The 22,469-nt window shown below is 41.6% G+C and overlaps 1 protein-coding gene across 6 annotated transcripts in view; it reads right to left on the bottom strand.

Annotated features, from left to right (window-relative positions):
• LOC111866186 (extracellular sulfatase SULF-1 homolog) overlaps positions 1-22,469 on the bottom strand; it is a 245,366-nt gene that overhangs the window by 59,374 nt on the left and 163,523 nt on the right. For all 6 annotated transcript variants that reach the window (XM_023854888.2, XM_023854887.2, XM_023854884.2 and 3 more), the window contains 2 exons: positions 14,969-15,120; positions 12,881-13,050 (listed from right to left, as the gene is read on the bottom strand). In XM_023854888.2, the coding sequence (XP_023710656.1) occupies positions 12,881-13,050; positions 14,969-15,120 (322 nt within the window). The remainder of the gene's footprint in view (positions 1-12,880; positions 13,051-14,968; positions 15,121-22,469) is intronic.

Here is a 22,469-nt window from a genome sequence, read left to right as displayed (position 1 = left end):
CCGCGCTTTACTCCCCAGGAAAATTATTTAATTAATTCCTGGTACTCATTTCTGTTAGAGGCTGAGTAAACCCCAGGGCCTAGTGAGCAAAATATAGAATACTCCAATTTGTCCGTGGTAACACAACAAAATCACAAAACCAACGACTGACTCGATGATGTAAAGCATCACTCGAAGAATTTTATTTTGTTTTATACTATAACTTTTGTTTTATATAATATAATTTATTGTATTTTTACGCCAAGTATTATAATATAATTAATATTACTGTATCCAATTTTATTAGTAGTGCAGTTCAGTGGTGTACATATGTTAGCCATGTATTTGCCTGATGATGGCTATTAATAGCCGAAACATGTAGCAGAGCCAAACTAGGCACTGACCTTAATATAGTTGTGTTGTAACACTTGGTTTGTCGATATTTAATAAGAGGGCGGAAAAGGGGGATTGAGACAAAATGGAAACCGGCTGGATGCTGTCTCTATGATAATCGGGTGATATTTGCGAGAACAATGACAATAATACGTGCAAAACGTCAGGAGCTCATGCGCCGACGATATGTGTAAACAAAGATAAACTACTCCATGTACGTCGGGATTGCCACAGCCATGGTTAAGTGAGTTGGGGAAATCCGCAATGGCGTTCCCGGCCTTGTGGTAAGAACAGAGAAGAGGCTCTCTGCGTGCGATATGGCAATGCCGACAGACAGTACTGCGCCTTAACCACAACCTAACTTGACCGTAGTCCGGTATCTGAGTTGCAGCAATTTCGACCCGCGGTTGATTACATTTGAGAAGATGCTATATTTACAATAATTAACTAATCGTCAGTCAGATTTATTTGCTTGAGTTTTTTTTTTTTTTTAATTTCCTGTATATTTACAATCTACTCAACATATTACGAGTATTTAGTAAATGTGATAAGTCAATTGACACTGTAGGTGTTGCCGGCCAGTGCCGGTTCACCTTATGTTACTTAACTAAGTCTTCGGGCCACTGTCTCTTGAGCCTTCTAGGTACAGTTTGATCACTAATGAGCTGGTTGATCAGTTTATTTTTGTGGTTCGTGTTCCTGTTTCTATATTTTGCGGCCTGAGAGTGTATTACTTCCTTGATGTATGGTATTTTTAAGTCCTCATGTAGGGTCTGGTTGGAGACGTACCATGGTGCATTTGTCATTATTCTTAAAATTTTCGATTGATAGTTCTGGAGTATTTTGATGTTGGTTGGTTTCGCGCATCCCCATAATTCTATACCATATGTCCATATGGGTTTTAGTATGACTTTGTATATGATTAGTTTGTTACTGAGTCTTTTTACTCTGTCCATCGTCCGGTATTCTAAAGAACACGTTTCGGAAACTGGATCTCTTTCCGTCCTTAGGTGAGGGGGTTGCAGATACCTAATCTGTTGGGTCCGTCAGAAAGAGCTAACCTCAGTAGTCCAGTGACTGAGGCTTGCTCTTACTAACGGACCCAGCAGAGCAGATGTTTCCTACCCCCTCACCTGAGGACGGAAACAAAGTCCAAGAACCCGGCAATCCGCAGTGTTATACACCAACGTCATAACCTTTTAGAATACACCAAGCATGCAGAATGTTGTCTTACATGTTATGTCACCGTGTAAACTAATAGACTGTTATGATTATGGATGTTTCGGAGGAACCTGCTGCCTCCATCACGATTGTCAAAACCCACGAGATTGCAACTTACATTTTCGCTGTCATGAAAACAATACAGTTGAATAAATTTGAAGATTTAACACTGACCCTGCATCCCCCTTAGCATATTCAGCTCGCGTTGGGTGATATGGAACTGAAACATCAGAACCAATTGAAACCTTCTTTTGTTCAGAAGCGTTCTTGCTAGTACGCTCTACCAATCGGGTACTTCGAACGGGGTGGATTCGAGCGTCTCATTCTATGCAGTGTGCTCTGGCCTTTGCTGGAGAGAGTAGAGGTAGTGGAGTGTGAGGGGAGTGGTCGTGCAGTTTAGCAGTTCTTGAGGAAAACTATCTACAAGCTACCTCCGACCCTCCCTCACGCTGAAGAAGGAAGTTTAATGATCCGTTTCCCAACACCCGAGGAAACTTGCGCGGGGGACTACTCCCCACGTCTTGTGGTTCCACAGGGGGGAGAGTTCTGTAGAAAGTACTTTCTTTCTTATTCCATATTGTCATGTGTAGGGTGACACGCGTGACGAAAATAACGGATTTTAGATGCGATGATTCTATTTATTGGCACATCATCACAATTAAAAACGAAAATTTTGGACGATATTCTATAACAAATGGAGCTCTCTGACGGATGATCTGGCTAAGAATTTAGTTACAGTTGGTATCCAAACACAACTTCTAATCAGTAGGCCCCCACTAACGCAAGATGACATTGAAACCTAAAATACTTGCTAACGCCAGTCGTCCTGGGCAACACACACCCGTTAACTCAAGCCCCTCGTAATTATAAAAAGAAACAAATGTTTTAAAAGTATTCGTAAAAATATTCCATCAAGTTTCCTTCTCACTTTCACTTCCCCTTTTCTTTGCTATGCTCTGCGTGCATTTGCCAAGGGAAATTTGCGAAAATGATCCCATTATCTTGGCCATATCAGTATATATGCATGTATGTATGAGATTATGTATTACATCTATGCAATTGCGCATGTCTACCTGTAACAATTCAAGAATGTTGAGTGGATTTTTGTAAAAGGTTATATTGCTGTGTTATACTTAAAATTTTCGATGTGTTCTAGCTTCATTTAAAACTGGGCAACACCAACTGACAGAGTACATGAAGGTTCAGGTCATCGTTAGGTCCTGCACGGATCCTGAGCATTACTCCATAAATATTTAATTGTGAGAAAAAAATATTTTGAACAGTGCTTGTTAAGAAAAATGAAACAAACATTCCAAGTTCCGCACTTCGTAAGGCTTGCGGTTTTCAATATAATAAACCAAAATTTATTGAACAGGCCAGAATGGATAGGCAATGCGTAACTTTCCTACCTTGTTTCATTTACTTCCACTCTTCTGTCGCCATGGATACGACAAATGACGTCATCACCTTCACAAAAGAAGAGATGCTGTAGTACGACATTTCTGAACAAAGAAGTTGGATAAGCCTATCCATTATTGACTTGCGCGTCCTTTACCAGCATCTTTATGTGATAGGCCCTATCATCTTCCCTCAGATTCATTCATTTTCTTCTTTCACATATAGCATTACTGATAGTATTATATTCTTCCACAGTACTCCCATCTTAAATCTCAATCTTGTCATTTTCATTTTGCTTGCTCTCGTCCACCATTTTCACTTTAATTTAATCTTTGTGATCTCCCGTCATCTTCCAAGAAGATAAAAGGAATCAAAGAAAAAGCAAAAGGAACGTAATGGTGCACTGAGAGTAGCAGCTCAAAATACAGAACTAAAAATGACAATAATAATGACAATAAAGAGAGAGAAGATAGTAATAAAATACAAAGTTTGTTATTCACAAAGTGGCCAGCAAGGTTTCCTTCCTCCAGCATCCCAGTCAATGTCCTTGGTGCAAGCCACGTGTATTGGGGCAGCTTCACATAAAGAGCACAAGACGAATTACGTTAGCAACGTACGGCCTAGCTTTTCGCTGCTATGCTTGATCTTAGAAGAAGACATGTAAGTGATTGACATTTTCACCAGTGTTACCATCAATGGACTTCCAGATCCCATAAATAATAAAATTAAATTTCATTAAAACTAATATTCTTCTCTTCCTTTTATCCTTCCCTTTTCTGATCCTTCCTCTTTTCTTCTTCCTTCTACTTCTACTTTCCCCTCTTCTAATTTTTCATCTATTTCTAATTTCCTTATCATATTTCTTTCTTCTTCTCATGCTCCTTCTAGTATTATACTCTTGTTCCTCCCGATCATAGTTATGCTTACATTGATTGCCCTTCTCATTCTGCCTCCATCGATTAGGCACTTGGCCTACTCAGTCTCAAAATTAATTTTATTCTGTGAACTGTAGGACTCATTGGATCGGGGCTTCCGGCCATCGTATCGTATCGTAATGACGATTGGAAAAACATCCATGCCCGAGCGAAATTCGAACTCGCGGCCACACGGGCTTCCCTTATATCGCACTGGCATGAAGACAGGAAGGCGTCTCAGTTAATTCTTCTGTAACATAAACTGGTGCTGACAGCGCCAGGCTCTGAAGGCTCGTAGGGTTGTGAGACGTTGAGGGTCTCACATTTTCTAGACAATCGGCTCCAAGATGGCGGTAAGGTTGTCAGCCTTACACTCCGGGCGCGCTTTACTCCCCAGGAAAGTTATTTAGTTAATTCCTGTTACTCATTTCTGTTAGAGGCTGCATCAAACCCAGGGCTATAGTGCGGCTGGAAGGATTAGGTCAATTGAAAAAAAAATCCAATGACCTCATCGGGACTTGAACCCGCGACCTTCTGGCTTGTAGCACAGCCCCTCAACCAATCACACTACCGCGTGCCCCCTGACTTCAAATACAGGCCTTTAATATTGCAGGTGTTAGACTGCCCACACCCACTAGCAGAGTAATAAAAGTTCTTAGTTTAGAACCAACACAATTAGCTTCAAATAACAGAATAGCAGCCGACAGATGACAGAATAAAGCTTAATTTTAAAGAGAAACTGCTACAACCTAAATTGTGTATTCTTTAACATTTCGTGCTTGAAGCATTTTCTGACCATACAGCCACATTCCCATTCATGCTTAACTGCAAAGTTTATTTCCTGTACAGTCTACAATCTGTGAACATACAAATGCAGAAATTTGAATGAAATGCTTTGATGAATATAAAAGGAACAATATTCACGTCAAACAAAAGATGAGAGGTTGAATAAATTTCTATTAAAATTCCAGTATAAAAATAGTTAATGAAATAGACTCTAGTACAGTCATGTGAATTGAAAAGTACAGGTTTCTATTTATTTTCCACAATATTGTGCTACTCTAAGGATAAAAATCGACGCCTTAGAAGTATAATGGTATAATTCAAATATAATAGCACAAAAACTGGCTGTTGCTAACTAATAAGATGATTAATGAAAATGAATTGTAAAGAATGTGGCATGATTTGAGGCACTGTACTACCACTTTCCAGGAGGAACTGAGAACAACCATGACGAATCTCAGTGATGATAACCTGTCTTCAGGACAATATTTGAACCCTGGAAGTCCCCAAAAGGGGCAAGAGTAGTAGGTTTGATGTGACGTTTGATGGCAGGTCAGATTTTATCTACGATAATAAATAAACTATTGAGGATGCAATGTCGGTCACAATAGCCGTGCGGTCTAAGTTATGAACTGTCTTCGCTCACTCGGACGCTGGGATCGTGGGTTCGAATCCCACTCAAGACATGAATGTCTGTGTGTGCGTTTATTCTGTGTTTGTGTTATATGCGTAAGTAGCGGCCTTGCGGGGGACTGATCACTCGTCTAAGGAGTCCTACAGTCTGTGAAAAATTATTACGGAACTGAATAAGAGGCCTGGGCCCTCAATGGCCTGAAAAGCTATTGAAAAAAAAATGAGGGAGCAATAAGAGCTCCCAGTACGAGCTTTTTTATTTTCCACCGATATGAACACGTAATTCAGGAAGGCAAAGAAGAAGATGACTTCATGTTTGAGGATGGAATGGGCTAATAAGACCAACTTTTGCATATGATAATGTTGACAATAAACGTAAAACAGTGTACATTGTCAAAATCAGCGACACGGACCGACTGAAGTGAAAAATTAGAGAGGCAGCTGGCGATGAGGCTCCACACGGTTTCATCTACTCGACTGTGGAGAGAACTGGAACATGCTTAAGCGTAGAAAGACTGATGTAGCTGAACCGACCTGAACTTCAATAGCAAGGCAAACTTTCGCCAGCTTCTCACTCGTTTCATGCTTCCAGTATAAATTCTTACAGACTACATCACTTGTTCACGTTCTACTGTACTTAATATGTTCGCATTTTCGGCAATTACACCTATTTCTATGCGTCTACAATATACATCAGACGACGGACTGTGTTTAATATGATGTATCACTTTCCATGTCTTCCTACATTTCGAGAGTGACTGAGCCCTCTACAATAAAAGTCTTACTAAATCACTCGAAGGGTAGCGACGTTAACTGCAGCTCTATGGCTGTGGGGATGGACCGAATGTCTTGAAATATGGGGATGTCATTGGCGGGGTGATGACTCAGGCAAGCACCCAGCTTAGTGACTATAAAAACTGCCACTGTGTACAGACCTCCTCAAGTGAAGGACAATGCATTTCTTGTCCTTGGATATCATGTTCCTGTCAGCCTGGATGACCACTGCTTTTCTGCGTGCACGTGGGCCTACTCTGCAAACTGTTTCCATACGAAAAGCTTTTATCTGTGTAAGATTTGAAGTTCTCACAGAGGTGGTTATGAAGAGTCCTGTCTTCTGTGGTGTAACGCTTTGTAATCCTTTGGACTCATTAACTGCATGGAACTGAGCCCGTCGCTCAGCTACTCAAGAATTGCCCAACATTTTTTGGAAACCAAAGGTTCATTGCTGTGTTCACAAGAGCCCTCAACTGGTCCCTGTCCTGAGCCAGATGAATCCAGTCCATACCACCCTGTCATATCTAAGATCCATTGCAATATTATCAACCCACCTACGTCTATGTCTTCCTAGTGATTCCTTTCGTTCTGTTTTTTCCGCCAAAATCCTGTATGCACTCCTGCCCCATGCGTCCTACACGCTCTGCCCATTTCTTCTTCCTTGATTTGAGCATTCTAACTATACTTGGTGAAGAGCACAAGTTATGCAGCTCCTCATTATGCAGTTTTCTCCAACCTTCTCATTTAATCCTCCTTTGGTTCCAATGTTTCCTCAGCGCCCTGTTCTCAAACACTCTCAGACTACGCTCATCCTCTAAGGTTAGAGACCAAGCTGCACGTCCAAACAATACCACAGGCACAGGAGTCCTCTGGAAGTCAACCTATATATCGGGAGAACATTTAGCCTCCATCTTCAGGGTCGAAGACCAAGCCTAGGAAGAAACCAGCATGAAGCAGGTAGCAGGCTGTTATCTATGTTTCCTAATCATGTAGCTAGATTCTCTTCAAGCGGACACACCTCTCGCTTTTAATGTCGAATCCAGCGTGATACTTGACGTAAATAATAATTTGAAGTACTTATGTTCTTCAAGTGCGTTTCTACTATTTCGTATGCTTCAATTCACGCTCCTTGTGAAAGAAGGCACAAGAAGTATTCCTATCTGTAGGAGTCATCCATCTTTTGACATACGTGTGTATGAATAAGCAAATACTCAGCTTGGGAGAGCACCAGCTGTCCGCGGTCAGGTTTACGGTGAGGCAACTTCAAGTCTTCAAACCTGACAACATATTTCGTATAGCTACTCACATTCCGTCTGTCCGTCGCAGTTAGTCCCTCCGGCAGTCATGCCACCATCCGCATATTTCTCCATCTCTTCGGAGAACTCCATTCCCTCCGCCCCGCATGTGGCGTGCCGTGAACTTCAATTAGACGCGAACAGTTTTATTACAGAAAGCCATTTCCAAGCTACAGATGCTAATCTGTGTAGTAAAATAAAGCATTCCTTAACGGGGTTTTCAAAACACCCTCTGAAATAGTATCCCGGATATGCTGCTGGTGTACAAAGCTACGTCAGCATGTGAGTCTAGCGATTTCTGGCGTCTCATCCCATGCAGTAACCCACACTGTCCTTCGTCTTGAAATTAACGGATCATATTTAGCTTTATCCATGTTAGATGAGTTCCTTGTCACCACGGCATGACGCATCTTCAGGTTTCGGGTGGAAGAGACGGCCTCCAGATATGGCGGGTACCTGCGAATATATTGAATAAGCAGTCGCGGATAGCCGACAAGGGATGGTCCTCCGGCTTGAGGATTGGGTGTGGGGCTAACGACACCTCGCCTTAAAAAATAAGCTTGTTATGAAAAATCACAAAAAGCCTCGGAAAGGCTCTTGTGAACACGGTAATGAACCTTCGGGTTCCGTAAAATGCTCGGAAGTTCTTGAGTGGTTGCACAATTGGCGACTTCTCAAAAATGGCTTAGCTCCATGAGTGATGATGATGAGGAGGAGGAGGGGTGATTTAGCTCTATACATGACTATACGATTCGAGTCTCTTATCGAAATCTCGGCACAGAAACATACTATCATAAGGTTCACACGGGTTCTCTCCAAGCAAACACTTGGACAGTACATAAAACCAGGACATGACAAATTTATTCCTCACCCTTCCAAATTAATCAGCCATAACCCCCTACTATTCGTTACTGTATAGGCCCAATATGAAACGAACTTACTTAATTGTAACCAGCCAAGTGCCCGGTCAGAATGCAGGCTAAAGAGAGTTGCTAAAGAAACCAACAAGAAAATTAAGATTTTCTGGGACAATATTACATTCAGGGAAGTTGGGAACAAACACAGAACACACAAGTGGCTCAGTGTGACTTCATCGCATTATGACAACCTCCTTAGAAGTAGCGAATTCTATAAAAATTATTGTACTTCATTTGTCAATGTAAAACTGGTGCAAAGTGTCAAGTGGGAAGATACGAACCACGTGATCTGCTTAAACTGACAGCAACACGGCGAACTGTCTTGTCAATCAACGAACTAAAACTAACACGTTGTAAGACGAAAGAGGAAGGCAGGAAAATTACCACTCTTAATTCCATTCATTATTGATCACTTTAAAAAAAGAGATTTGATGCAAATTTATCTTCATGAATAACTCGGCAGGTGAAGATGGACAGGTAGGTGGGGCGGGAAAATGCTCCTTTGGGAGTGGCATGCAGTACCGCGGCGAGGGCAAATTGGCTTCTGAATTCATAATGTGGGTACCCCTACTAAGGATCGCATGCCTTTTAAAGGCTCTGTGTGTGTGTGTGTGTGTGTGTGTGTGTGTGTGTGCAGGGAGGGGGGGTTATTGTAAAGAAAGATACTCCGCTCCGCAAGCAAGTGGTATTACCATCAAGTTTCTTGAAATTTTCTTACTTCGCGGCCCACCAAATACAATTCAATATTTCTCATCGTACCAAATCATGCATAGTCATGCATCACTGTAACATTGTGGGGCAGGTATACATATGCGATGTTAATATTATCTTCATGTTCCGCTACGCTTCCGTTTATTTATTTTCTGTAATGCGTATTAGAACTGAGGTTTATAGAAATAATTAATCCCCTGCTTGTACCGAAGACACACGTAAGACGATAACAGTGACAGAAAAATAAGAATACAAATCGCTGCCGGTAACAGGGGCTGATAACACAAACAGTCTGTGGGAAGAGTCATGGATATGCCGGACGGGGTAGCGGTCGGGGATGGTCCGGGCGTTTAAAGCTCTGTAGTCGCCACAAGGACGCCAACCTGGCCTGCCACTCACCTGCCGACCCCGGCGACTTGCACCGGACCGACTCGCTATCGCCAAAGCCGAGTTCGACGCCATGTTACGGGATGGCACAGCTCGCCGCTCAGAGAGTTCCCGGTCTTCTGCACTACACATTGTACCCAAGAAGGACAACGGTTGGCGTCCCTGTGGCGACTACAGAGCTTTAAACGCCTGGACCATCCCCGACCGCTACCCCGTCCGGCATATCCATGACTCTTCCCACAAGTCTTAACAAGGTCTCAATGCTGTTAACAGAATTGTGAGCTAATGTGAAATTGGTAAAAACAAGATTAACCATTACGTTACACTGAAACGAACTTCACGTCCACTGTATATCCGCATCAAAGTATAATGATACAGCAGCCGTGGAAAAGCCTACTTCAGTTTGGAGGACAGGTGGTCCAAGGGCCTATAATTTAATTTACTATGTGCTGCATAGAAGGTATTGCACATTGAACTAAACACCACATACAAGAAATACAAGGAATCCGTCCACATGCCTCTGATAGACCATCCGATCAGTGAACCCAGCTGGGACTTCTTTCCCTCTGGACTCCCGCTATCAAAGCAGAAGCACTAAAAAGAACTACAACTCAGTCCGGTATAGATTGAGCGGGAAAATTAGTGTCTTCTAGGATGGTAAGCCAAAGAGAATTTATCTCTCTAGTGATGACTTCTATTCTAATAGTTCTCTGGTTCTACACCTTATAAGTGTGGAGTTTAATATTTCAATATTTTGGCTTAACTCTCGCAGATGTTTTGTGTTGTGCGTGGTCTCCATACCTTACCTGGTGTTGGTACAGTTGTCCGAAGATAGGGGCTAGCTCTATTGACTGGGCCCAACTGAGTAGGTTTTACCTGAAGACGGAGACAGAATCCAGTCTCCGAAACGTTGTATTATATACAAAAACAAAACGACGGACAATGTCCAGAAACATATGTAATTATACGTGTTCTTGGTTTGCATGTATAGGACTCAAGCGGTTTTCGTTCTTAAGAACAAACCTTAGTAGGAGCATACGCGGGTTTCTAACAAAAGTTATTTTATTAAAAAGATAAACATAAAACTCCCCAACCTCACAAACTACATTTGCATACCAAGAACCCCCCCCCCAAAAAAAAAGCCTGTTTATGACCACACTAAGAGGTCATCATCTGACAGTCTCCCGAAGTCCTTCGGCCGGACAAGAGAGATGCAAGCAGGCTATCCGCATCACATTCCTGAGAAGTGAGCCTTGTGTTGTATGCGAGCCTTGTGTTGTGTGCCCGAGTGTCATATCCCAAGCCCTTGCTACTGTATTAAACATTCCGTCAATCGCGTCACTTCTTTTGTCGAAAGGCCACATTAGAATCACTCATTGAAACAAGTGTTCATATACGATAACAGTGTGGGAAATGAGAGGAGGAATTTTACAAAAACTTCAGGATGTTCCGCTAGAAAAATACTCACATATTCAAGAATTAACTACAACTTTACTGTTGTTAAGTGGCCAAGAATGAAATCGGACTGCAGCTCTGATGATGAAGATATTTTCTTTGATAGGCCCTATTCTGCTTCCAGCTATTAATTTCTAAGGCGTTGGTTTCACCAAAACGACTGTAAATAAACGTTTCAACAGAATGTATCATGACATAGCTATTTTAAGCACATCGACGGGCCACAGTTTGTACGCTCAGATCTGGTTCCCGGTATTGGAATTTTTCTCTTCGCCGCTGCATGCAGAATGGGTTTCGCACCCGTTCATCCTATGCAATGAGCACCATGAACTCATTAAACGGAGGTAAAGTTGGCCGAAGTGTGCAGCTCACCACTTACCCCTGGTAGGCTACTAGGGTGGTGGTGGTGGTGGTGGTGGCGGCGGTGGTGGTGGTGGTGGTGGTAGGAACAATGGAACAATGAGAGGAGGAGGTGGTTGAAGTAGTTTAGTGCAGTTTTCAACTTCAATGGCAACATATTCGAGTCCAGAATACGTGGAGTTATGCAGCACGCCGATTATACTCCTCGGTGGCACAGGTCTGTACTTACAAGGAGACTTCCGTCACCTACGCACAATGAAAAGGCCATTGCTTGCACACAGAGCAACGGAAGAAGCTCTCTCAAACACGTTTAATGGCCATGTGGTTGTGACGGTTCCTTTCTCATATCGCATGACAGGAAGGTCTACTGGGGAAACTGTGCATACGTCATTCTGACAGCACGATTCGCCTCCAAGACTACTAAAAGAATTTCGATCAAATCTAGTACTAGAAGCCCACAGTACCAGTCATTCGGTGAATTGCATTTGGTTTCTCAATCCAATGTAGCACTAAACTCTACTCTGCACGAAGTATTAAGGCAAAGGAAGTTTTCCCTGTGCTTAATTAATTAAGCACCATGCCAAGAATATGCATGGGAGAATGGAAGTGTAAATCCACTTATTAATATCGGCGCTAAATGGAGGTAAGTCCTCAGCTTCATGCCCTGGTCGCTTTAGGGCCCCCGGTACTCAATGCGGAGGAGGCTGAGTGAGCCCTAGAGACGGTCTAGACGCTGTGGAAAAGATAAAAACATGCTGCCCCTTCTCCGAATCGAACCCCAATTCCTCGGCCATCCAGGTCGTAGCCCGTCGCTGTACCGACTGGGTTATTTTGGATCAATGTCACTGAAATGTATCAATTTCCTAAAGAAAAGTTTTTTTATTGCTAGTGGGGTGGGACTAAGTCCCTTGTACTGCGGCCACTTCTGGCCTATTGTACCGGCCCCAGATGATAAGTGAGGGTGATTGTGGAACAGTTGGTGGGGTGAAGATTGACAGAGAAAACCTGCCCCAGCGCCACTTTGTCCACCACAAATCCCACTTGACCAGACCCGGGATCGAACCCGGACCGCCGCGGTGGGAAGCCAGCTACTAACCGCTTGAGCTATGGCCTGGCCCTCAAAAACGGTTAGTAGCATGAAGTCGATAAAAATGAAGTAAAGCTGTCCCTTCGCCTAACTAATTAAGCACTATGCCATGAAGGCGTATGGGGGAGTGAATATATAGATCCAGATTTTCTTGATCTCGGCACTATCTGGAGGTGAGTAGTAAGCTTCACGTTCCGGCCGCTTTACACCTGAGAGAGCTCCAGATACTCATTGGATAGGAGGTTGGGTGGACCCCAGAGCCGGACTGGACTCGAAGTCTGAATCCTCGGTCGTCCAGCCCGTAGAGTCGGCATGTGGTATAAAACACAGATCTCATTAAGATTCACTACTTTCGCGTGAAACAATTTTCGGTAAGGTGCAAACTGAAATAAAAACAACTTTCGACTCAGCACAGCGTCGTAACTACAGAATGATTAGCTTTGTTACAACAGATCTGTATTGCAATAAACGAACATCAAGGCCAATGATTTTGCAGAATTGCAAAGCACACATCTGAGAATGTCTGAAGCATACTTTCCAGAGTTTACAAATACCGAAGCTTATAGCACTTACTGGTGCGTGGTGACGTTGAAGAACAGATGCGAGAACTGTGGAGCCGAGTCCTCTGGACCGTGAGGCGCCGGGAAGCTGAGAACCAACATTACCGGCTTTCGAGAGAAGTACTGCTTAGACTGCCTCAAGAAAGCCACTGAGTCGTTGGCAATTAGGTCTGGGTAGTAGTCCTGGAAACACAAGATTCTCTTGCACGACGTGTGTAAGTGACCTGGATAAAACTCTAGTTATTAAGCACCATATCCGTGCAGAAAAAATGAATTACTGAGATTACTACGGGCAGAAAGTTGCAGGAAAACAAGACTTATGTAATGTGACAAAAATACAGACTCTATATTCATTCGATATTTTCAATGACTGGATTATCTTTCTCCATGATATGATAAAACCGTATACTTTGCAATTCTAAGCACAAAGAGGAAAACGTTTCCAGTTTTTTTCGATTGATTCTAAAGTCCGTTCAGCTGAAGATCTGATATAGCGTAGAACTAATAATAAGTAAGCATTTAAAAGCAGGCAGTCATAACTTATTTCAAGGTAGACATACACTCAAAGAAACTAAGGAGAAACAAGAACTTTGCTGGATTTGAGGTTCTCACAGCGGTGACTATCAATAGTACCATCTTCAGGAATATAATGCCATGTAGACCTGTAAAAACTTATAAATCATTCGGAGGAACATACTGATTCCATTTTCAGGATCGAAGAGTATGCCAAACAAGAAATTTGCTTGTATTCTGCTTCTTGCTGGATACTTGCTTGACTTGTTCTTCGACTCTGAAGATGGAACCAGTATGCTCTTCCGGAACACCGGTCAATTTATACCAGACTACGGACCCTTACCTCCAAGAAGATAGTATTCTTCGAGTAAAATTCAATGTAAAGTGGCAAAGATTTGTACTGGGAGCTTCTCGAATACGAGTCACGGCTACGTAAACCTTCTCGGTCCTCATTAATTTTATTGTCCATTTGTGTAAATGTAAATCTAGTTTGAAACCATTATTAATGAATGGAGACAGCAGCACACTGCATGATATCATATTCTTTTCCATTCCACACTAGAAACAGGGAAGAGTTTCAAAACAAAAATTATAGCGAGATGTTTCTACATTGAGCAAACTCCTTTTCGTGCGATGGACTCTATTTTTTATACATTATGTAAAACGATAATATTGGGTTTAAATTTCGTATAAAATAGGGTCTGCTGGTTCTATTGGACCGATAAAGATCGAAAATAATTCGTCAACGTTTAGTCTAGACTTCCATTACTAAAATGAATCGAATATTATAGCCTCATTAGTAGTTAACTTTGTTTCCTTCACATAAAGTTTGCATAAAGAGCCATAGGCCCCAGTTAACTACAAATTATTTACAGCCATTTTTGAGAAATTGCGTGTTTAAACAAGTCAAACGATTTTCACTTAATCTACTGTAAACTATAACAAGCTATGCAATATAATTGGCTAACAGCATGAGGCATGTAAATAACAGTGTTAAATTTAATTATACTCTGCATAAAATTGAGGATAAGAATAAAACTTGAACATTTAACTGCACGTACTTTGTAAAATTTAGGTACATACACCAAGCAGTTTTATAAACGAGCAGGTAAAATACATGTGCGTTGTGGACAAGTTGGTTATGATAATAACAAATGTAGACACTTATAGACAACCACATGCAGAAACAAAACACTTAATGTAAGTTTTGAGGTTTTTACGGCGATGACTATGAAGAAAGTCGTCTTCTGGGTTTAGGCGCCGTGTATTCTTCGTTTTGGCCGACGTTTCAGAGGAACGTATCGCCTCCATCTTCAGAGCAGGTGAATGGCTTGGAATGCAGAGAGCTGCAGCCATTCACCTGCTCTGAAGATGGAGGCGATACGTTCCTCTGAAACGTCGGCCAAAACGAAGAATACACGGCGCCTAAACCCAGAAGACGACTTTAATCAAAACACTTAATGTTTCACATTTTCAAAAAGAGTGATGCTACAGGCAACAAATCAAGAAGTTCGTGTCTTTACACAATCATTTAAAGATTCTTCTGCAGGCAGATACCGGAACCGTTCAACATGTTTCAGGGACTTACCTTGTGGTAGTTGGCGCCATGTTTGATTTTCTTTCCATTCAGGTTGATCGAGTAGTTGTAATAGCGAGAGTTCATGATAAGGCCTCCCCACTCCCTCCATCCGGGAGGGATGTAGCTGCCGTTGTACTTGTTCAAGTACTTGCCAAAATATCCTGTAATAAGCATACCTCCCACTTAAACTCATGTAGATGTTCTTCACAAAAATCCTTATATCTGTCGTACATTTTCAATTACATGTCAAAGTAAGCTTCATACGAGGACCGCGCCATAGTTCAAGCGGTTAGTCGCTGGCTCCCCACCGCGGCGGTCCGGGTTCGATCCCGGATCTGGTCAAGTGGGATTTATGGTGGACAAAGTGGCGCTGGGGTAGGTTTTCTCCTAGTACATACTTCAGTTTCCCCTGCCAATCTTCATTCTACCAATTGCTCCACAATCACCATCACCTATCATCTGGGTCTGGTACAAAAGGCCAGAAGTGGCCGCAGTACAAAGGACTTAGTCCCACCCTACTAACAATAAAAAAAAGCTTCATACGTGGCACTGACAACTTCAAATAATTTCCAGGGTATCTTTTTAAATCGAAGATTTAACGAGTTTAGACACTTAAAAAGGTATCCTTATAACTAAATCTTAAGATGTCCAAGCATTTCGTATCTGACATTCAACACTTTCAAGCACGTGTCAACGTATTCTCAACATGACATGTTCATGTACTTGCCAGACTATCCTTATATTTGCCATGTAACATGTCCAACTATTTTCAAGTACACTCACGCCTCACACTTCACACGTACAAGCAGGCTATTTGCCAAAGTACCTTGTAACGACAATACCTGACACTCAACAAGGCAATTCGTCTTTGATCGTCGTTGGTAGGAAGCACATGAAATGTAAGCAAGTGATTTACAAGCAACAATAATACAGGCGGTCTGCAGACGTGACTGAGGATTTAAAGAAAATCTGTGAACCTCATACGTAGACAAATAGATGAGTACATTGTCAAGGTAGAGAACAGGAGATAAAGTTGCTTAAAGGAATGTGTGTGGTCATTACTGACGAGATTTTAAACTAAACTAAAGCCACAGAATTGCTGTTAGTTACACAATTACTCATTCATAAGAAATCACGAAATCACCTCAGGCTATGAAGTTGTGGGATGAGGTCCCACCGAAATTACTTCTATAAGTTATTTATTGAATGTGACTGAGAAGCATTGCTACGGAATTGAAAAGAATACATAAAATTAGCTGGCTGAGGCACTATCTTAAAAGGACGGTCGCGGGTTCGATTCCCGATGAGACCATTGGAGTTTCTACTGACCTAATCCTTCCAGCCTCATTATGGCCCTGGAGTCGACTCAGGGTCTAACGAAAATATGTACCAGGTATGTTCCTGAGTGTAAAGGGTGACCGGCGCGTAAGGTTGACCTCACCGCCATTTGTGAGCCGATGCTCTCTAAAATGTGGGAGCCTTGACGTTTCGCAACCCTATGGGCCTCCATGGCCTGTTATAGGGGTAGTTCTATCTCTTTCTTGCCTTTTATGCTCTCAATTCCAATTTTCTAAAAAGTTCGTGTTTTAACAAACACATAATAAGTAGCATTCCATGATCATACACCATTTTTATTTATAATGAAACATCTTATGTAGGATATATATAACGGTGCTCTCAGTACTGACACAATATGGCATCAATGATAGGATTATCAATGAATGTAGAGCAGCTGGTCGAATAAAAATTGGCAAGGAAAACCTATTATTTTTTTAATTGCTAGTGGGGTGGGACTAAGACCTACTGTACCAGCCCCAGATGATAGGTGAGGGTGATTGTGGAGCAGTTGGTGGAATGAAAATTGGCAGGGGAAACCGAAGTACTCGGAGAAAACCTGCACCGGTGCCATTTTGTCCACCACAAATCCCACTTGACCAAACCCCGGGATCGAACCCGGGCCGCCGCGGTGGGAAGCCAGCGACTAACATCTTGACCTATGGCGCGGCCTCAAGGAAAACCTAAGTACTAGGAGAAAATCCACCTCAGTACCATTTCGTCCACCACAAATCCAATATAACTTCATCTGGGATAAAACACGAGCCGCTGCTGTGGGAAATCGGCAAATAATCATCAAAGCTTTGGCACGGCCCACGAAGTATCTGATGAGCGAAACTTAAAAATAATGACGCCCGCCATGATGGTTTCAATGACGACAGGTTTTTAAGGGTAAATGGGTGTCTGTAAACATTGGCATGCGTTTCATAGAGAGTTAATTAGAAACTGGCGTGCTTGGTCCAAATTTCTTACATAGAAAACGAATGGAGAGACATATGGCTAAGCAACAGAAATATAATTCTTGGCTTTGCAGTAAATGAAAACTTTCTTTTGTTGGACATAGCAGCTCCGAAAGAGGATCTCTGTTGCTATGTGAAAGGAACTGGAAACAAATGACGCATTTTCAATTTACAATTACTTACTTTGTTATCAGAATTTTAGCAATAGCTGAAATTTTAATTTGCTTAAGAAAACTGCTTTATAAGGCGTTCCTTACACAGTAAGCATGAACGCCTTTCGTGGAGGTTTGCCCATTTCTGACCTAATATCAGCTTCTTAAAACCTCAACAGCTTCTTTAAATTTGGTATGGGAGACTTTCACCAAACTTAGTGTTAGCGTCTATCATAATTAGGTTAATATATGTTAATCAAGACTAATTAATTTAAAGCTATGTCTGTATAAGTTAAGGCTAAGCAGATGGACATAGTCTTGCATTCAGGACGCGACAGAAGTGGACAGGATGTAGCATCTGCTACTTTTCCTGGAATTTTACCTGTTTTAGCGACACTGGCATGTCTTTGGAAATCGGAAGGGTGACAGCTAGAGCAGACTATAACTTCAAAGTAGAACACCAAAAACTCCAGCCAAGCGTATTATACGTCAACTAGCTGTCAGAACTGCCGTTGGGGTTTAATGGCTATAAAGCGCAGTAGTATTATCTGATTGGAAATTACTAAAATTTGGAGACTCCCTAGTTTACAAACTTATCCAATAGGGTATGTTTGAGGGGATGAACTTCCTTGGGAAGCTGTGCCTCGAAGGGGCTGACGGCAAGGGGCTGACGGCTTTAGAGAACGCAGTCTCCAAAATTACTCTGTGTGCTCAACTTCTGAAGTATACAAATGCTAAACAGGAGTCACCTCTTCGCGAAAATTCCATAGTTAGAAAACTTGTTCAATTCAAAAATGCATACAAGTTCTTACTAAGTAAACTGAATTACAGTAAGCTATTGTAATGTAATAGAAATACAAAGAATTGTAATATTATTAAAGAGTCACTAATCCAGCCAAGTCTACAGTGAACTAAATTGTTCAACTATACTCCAGAGTTGAAGAATGCCGTCTTCTTGAATGTGGAGCCGTGTAGATATTGTGTTAACCGACGGCGCCACATCCCAGAAGACGGCATTCTTCACAGTCACTGCCGTGAAAGCTTCAAATCTTGCATACTGCAGAGTGATTAATAAATAATAACGTTTGCGCAACAGTGATTGTCGAGGTATAAGTTCTTGTATCATAAAGTGTCATCCTGTTCTGCCTAAGCAAGGCCCGTTAACGACCTGGGACTAGAACTCATCTGCACCCATATCTGAGCATACTCGCTACTTTAACCCTTCTAACCTCAGAAGACATCACCTTAATTGTAAGCCACCTCTCTCGTGCTTACTGGCTCCCAGCAGCAACAACACGCCTAACCTCACAATCAATCAATCCGGCGATAACCAGAAGTAGAAGGAGCAGGAAGGAGGGTAGCAACTTCGAAAGTGTCTACATACAACGTAGGAGTGCAAGGCGAAGGTCATTACAAAGGGACGGGTAGAAAGAGTCGCTAAAAAATGAAGCGGCTGTAGTGGCCATGCAGTTCCAGTTTCGGTTAGAATCGGACAAAAATGGCAGCAACTTTACCACGCGTTTCTGCGTAAAAATCGAGAATAACTCTTCGAAAATTTATTCACCTGCGCAAAAAAAGAGACGTTTCAAACAAAAGTTGTAGGAAACAAATGAAACACACACTACGAGTATATGACGAATCCAGTTTTCTCTGTTATTTCTGTGCATTTATAGATAATCGAAAAAAGAAATGTAATTTTGCTTTCTCTTTGCTCTGTCTTCTCATAACTCAAATCCCGCTGGACCAATTGTGATGCAATCTTACATCTTAGGTCACTGTGCATGTTTTGTCCAAAGTCATGTCTGTCCCTCCTTCTATCTCTCTGTTTTTTTTTTGTTTTTTGTTTTTTTTTTTTGCCTAATATCAGCTCCTAAACCGATGGTCAGACTTATAAAAATTTCGATATGGGAGACTTTCACCAAATATGGTAGGCAGTTCTAATTTTAAATTATACTGACCGATAACAAAGCACACTACATGAGACTTCACGTATATCATAAAGTTTTAACAAACCGTATAAAAAGGACGCATATAAACTTAATAAAATGCAAAGAACACCTTTCGGAATTCTGTATACTAAGCTGTGGAGTATACCTTTTCTAATCGTGCTCATAAGATGTGTCATGGACATTACTATCAGTCACTTTTGGGAAAAAATGTATATAGCACATAATGAATATAAAATTATATTAAACAAAACGTAATTAATGGAAAGATTCCACCATTTAAAGTCTACGATTTTGTAACTAAATATAAGACGTATGAAAATCCGAACATTTAACGATTCTACGGAAGTTCGGAGACAAGAAAAGATCCCGGTGAACCCGGCCCAAAACCGAAAACATGGCAACCCTTCTTGAACCATTATTCATTTACATCCTTTCGTACTCTCGGAAGTCGTTTCAAAGGTCGTGTGAAATGTCCTAAACCAACGTGCAAGGACCGACTCGTAAAGCGTTTCTTGTGTACGGAAAAGATGCTGAACACTGAATCCATATCAAGGAACAGTAGCAATAAAACGCCAGTTTTTTGTTTTTGAAGTAGAAGCCCAATAAATCTCGACTCCAATCACAGCAGACAGGAACCAATAACTCTTGCAATGAAAAATAAACTTCTCAAGAAGTTCTGTAACGTGCCCTTCTGGCTTACTTGCTTAATTTATCAAGACGTGGATTGCTTACAGCCAATAGCAGTATGTAGTAGTTGTCTGTTGGGCTGCAATTCATTTTTTTGGACGCAATGAGGTTGACAAATGAGAAAGCAAAAATAATAAATATTTTGTTGTTCTTGCCTGTTGTCGCCTGAGACCATGTGAATTGATTTCAGTGTCTCGTAGGTACAATCTTATGTAAACAAAGAAAAGATCTGTCACAACATATGAAAGCTTGGGATAAAGAAAGACAGTAATTACGTCACAGTTTCTCCGCTCATAGTTCTTCATCCGCGTTTATTAAAATCGTAACTGATTTATAATATTTATAGAATATTTTATTTCTGTGTAGTTCAATTAATGATACTGTTAGGAACTCAGGCTGTAAGCCCATAGCGTCACATCACTGGACGACAGTGATCAGATAATTAAAAAATGTGTGAAAGGGAGCGGTCGCGATCTTATTTATAGTAATAGTCCAGCATTTGCACAGACGACCTGAAAAGAAAAATCTTCGCTCAGTATAATCTGTGTATGACCGATTCGAGCCCGGCACCTTCCAAACAAAAGACAGAAGAAAGCAGTCTTCTTGGATATGGCGCCGTATAAATATTGTGTTAACCGACGTTCCCAGAAGACTGCTTTCTTCATAGTCACCGCCGTGAAAACCTGAAATCTTACAAAATTCAGAAGCGTTACCGCTTGAACCGAATGCTGGTTTTACTTTCCATGGTGGCGCTCATTCGTATTGTGATCTCCCGAGTTATGAAGCTGTGTAGACTGGTGCGTGGGTATCAATGTTTCCTAGAAACATACCGCTCCTATTTTCAGCGTACACTACCAGATAGCAAAGAATAGCAGGCGATTTGATTGATCGATTGTCTGTCAGCCCGTCTGCCCTTACTGTGTCTGACCGTCCGTCTTGTATATGGTATATATACATACAACACAGAGGGGCCCAAAACAGTGTATACACTACATTCACAGCCTTAATTTTCTTTGACTTTCCTGCCATTCGATAAAGTGGCCCTGGCATTCACGTGACTATGCAATCTTTTGAGAGAATATCACACTACACACCATACGTTATATTTTGATTCAACTTTGTGATTGTGTTCCTAGATAACTTCTATTAAATTGTGTCCACATTTTTTGGGCCACTCTGTATATGTTTCCACATGTGTCGTCAGGGGTGATCAAAAACACTACATTCTTTTTATAGGTGCACTGTTCATATCATGTTTGCTTGTATTTATGTTGATTATTAACACACAACCATCTTCGTCCACTTAGACACTGGGATCGTGGGTTCGAATCCCACTCGAGGCATGGATGTCTGTGTGCGTTTATTCTGTTTGTGTTGTTCTGTGTGTAGGTAGAGGCCTTGCGACGGGCTGATCCCCCGTCAAAGGTGTCCTACCGGCTGTGTATAGATTAAGAAACTCAAAAGCGGCCAAGATCCAAAGGGCTGCAGAACCACAAAGAAAAAAAATAACACCACAAACAAATGTGGTACTGCTGTTTGTCTTCCTGAGGGCTACATACAATTTGCCTGTGTCCTGCTGGGGTACATATTGAGAAAGTTGATTATTGAACCTATCCACACAGAAGTACCAGGTTCTGCTACCTAAAGACGAGCACCTAAATATTAAACAGGAGCACGTTGGCTCCCTTTTCTTAAGGCAGACAATGCAATAAACATACAAACCATCTTATGTGATGCAGGGAGCTGCTCAATAAGTGAAGCAAAGAGTAGTACTCTTATGGGGATATGAACCATTACATCCAGTCAAGATCAATCATTGCAGTTCCACTCATTCTCGATATCAAATAGTCTCCTCCACTCACTGGATATGAGGCTGAGTGGGTACCCGTGCCAGTCTGACGGAAACAGTTGCGTCATAACGATTATAGTGTGATCACGCAAAATGAACTGCAAACCGATTAAATTAATTTCAAAAGTATGATCATTTTAAATAATATGTTTGGACTCTGGATTATTGTGTTTTGGGGCTTTTGTATCGTCCAGTAATTTAAAGAACACAGCGTTTTGGAAACTGGATCTGTTTTTGTCCTGCGGCGTGCAGGTTGAAGACAACAGTCCAAAGATTCAGTAATCCCCGGTGTCACCCACCATCGGCACAGCCTACACCATATCATTACGTTTATAAACCCTAGAGGAAGCACAAAGGACATATGAATTACGCAACTGCCAGTTGTTATAGGTTTATAAACGAGATTTTAAAGAGTGTTGCATTCGAAAAGTGAACAGGTTACAGTTAATTCGTTATGACGCATATGCGATGAAGTCACTTAACGCATGACGTCAATGGAGGAAGTTTACGAAAACAAAAGAAAAACACACAACGAAGAAGAAATTCTATACCACATAATAATAATAATAATAATAATAA

Source organism: Cryptotermes secundus, unplaced genomic scaffold (genome assembly GCF_002891405.2).
Source record: "Cryptotermes secundus unplaced genomic scaffold, Csec_1.0 scaffold599, whole genome shotgun sequence".
In the NCBI taxonomy this organism is placed as follows: domain Eukaryota; kingdom Metazoa; phylum Arthropoda; class Insecta; order Blattodea; family Kalotermitidae; genus Cryptotermes; species Cryptotermes secundus.
Note: the sequence above shows the minus strand (reverse complement) of the source record. Positions and strands in the feature narration are given on the sequence as shown.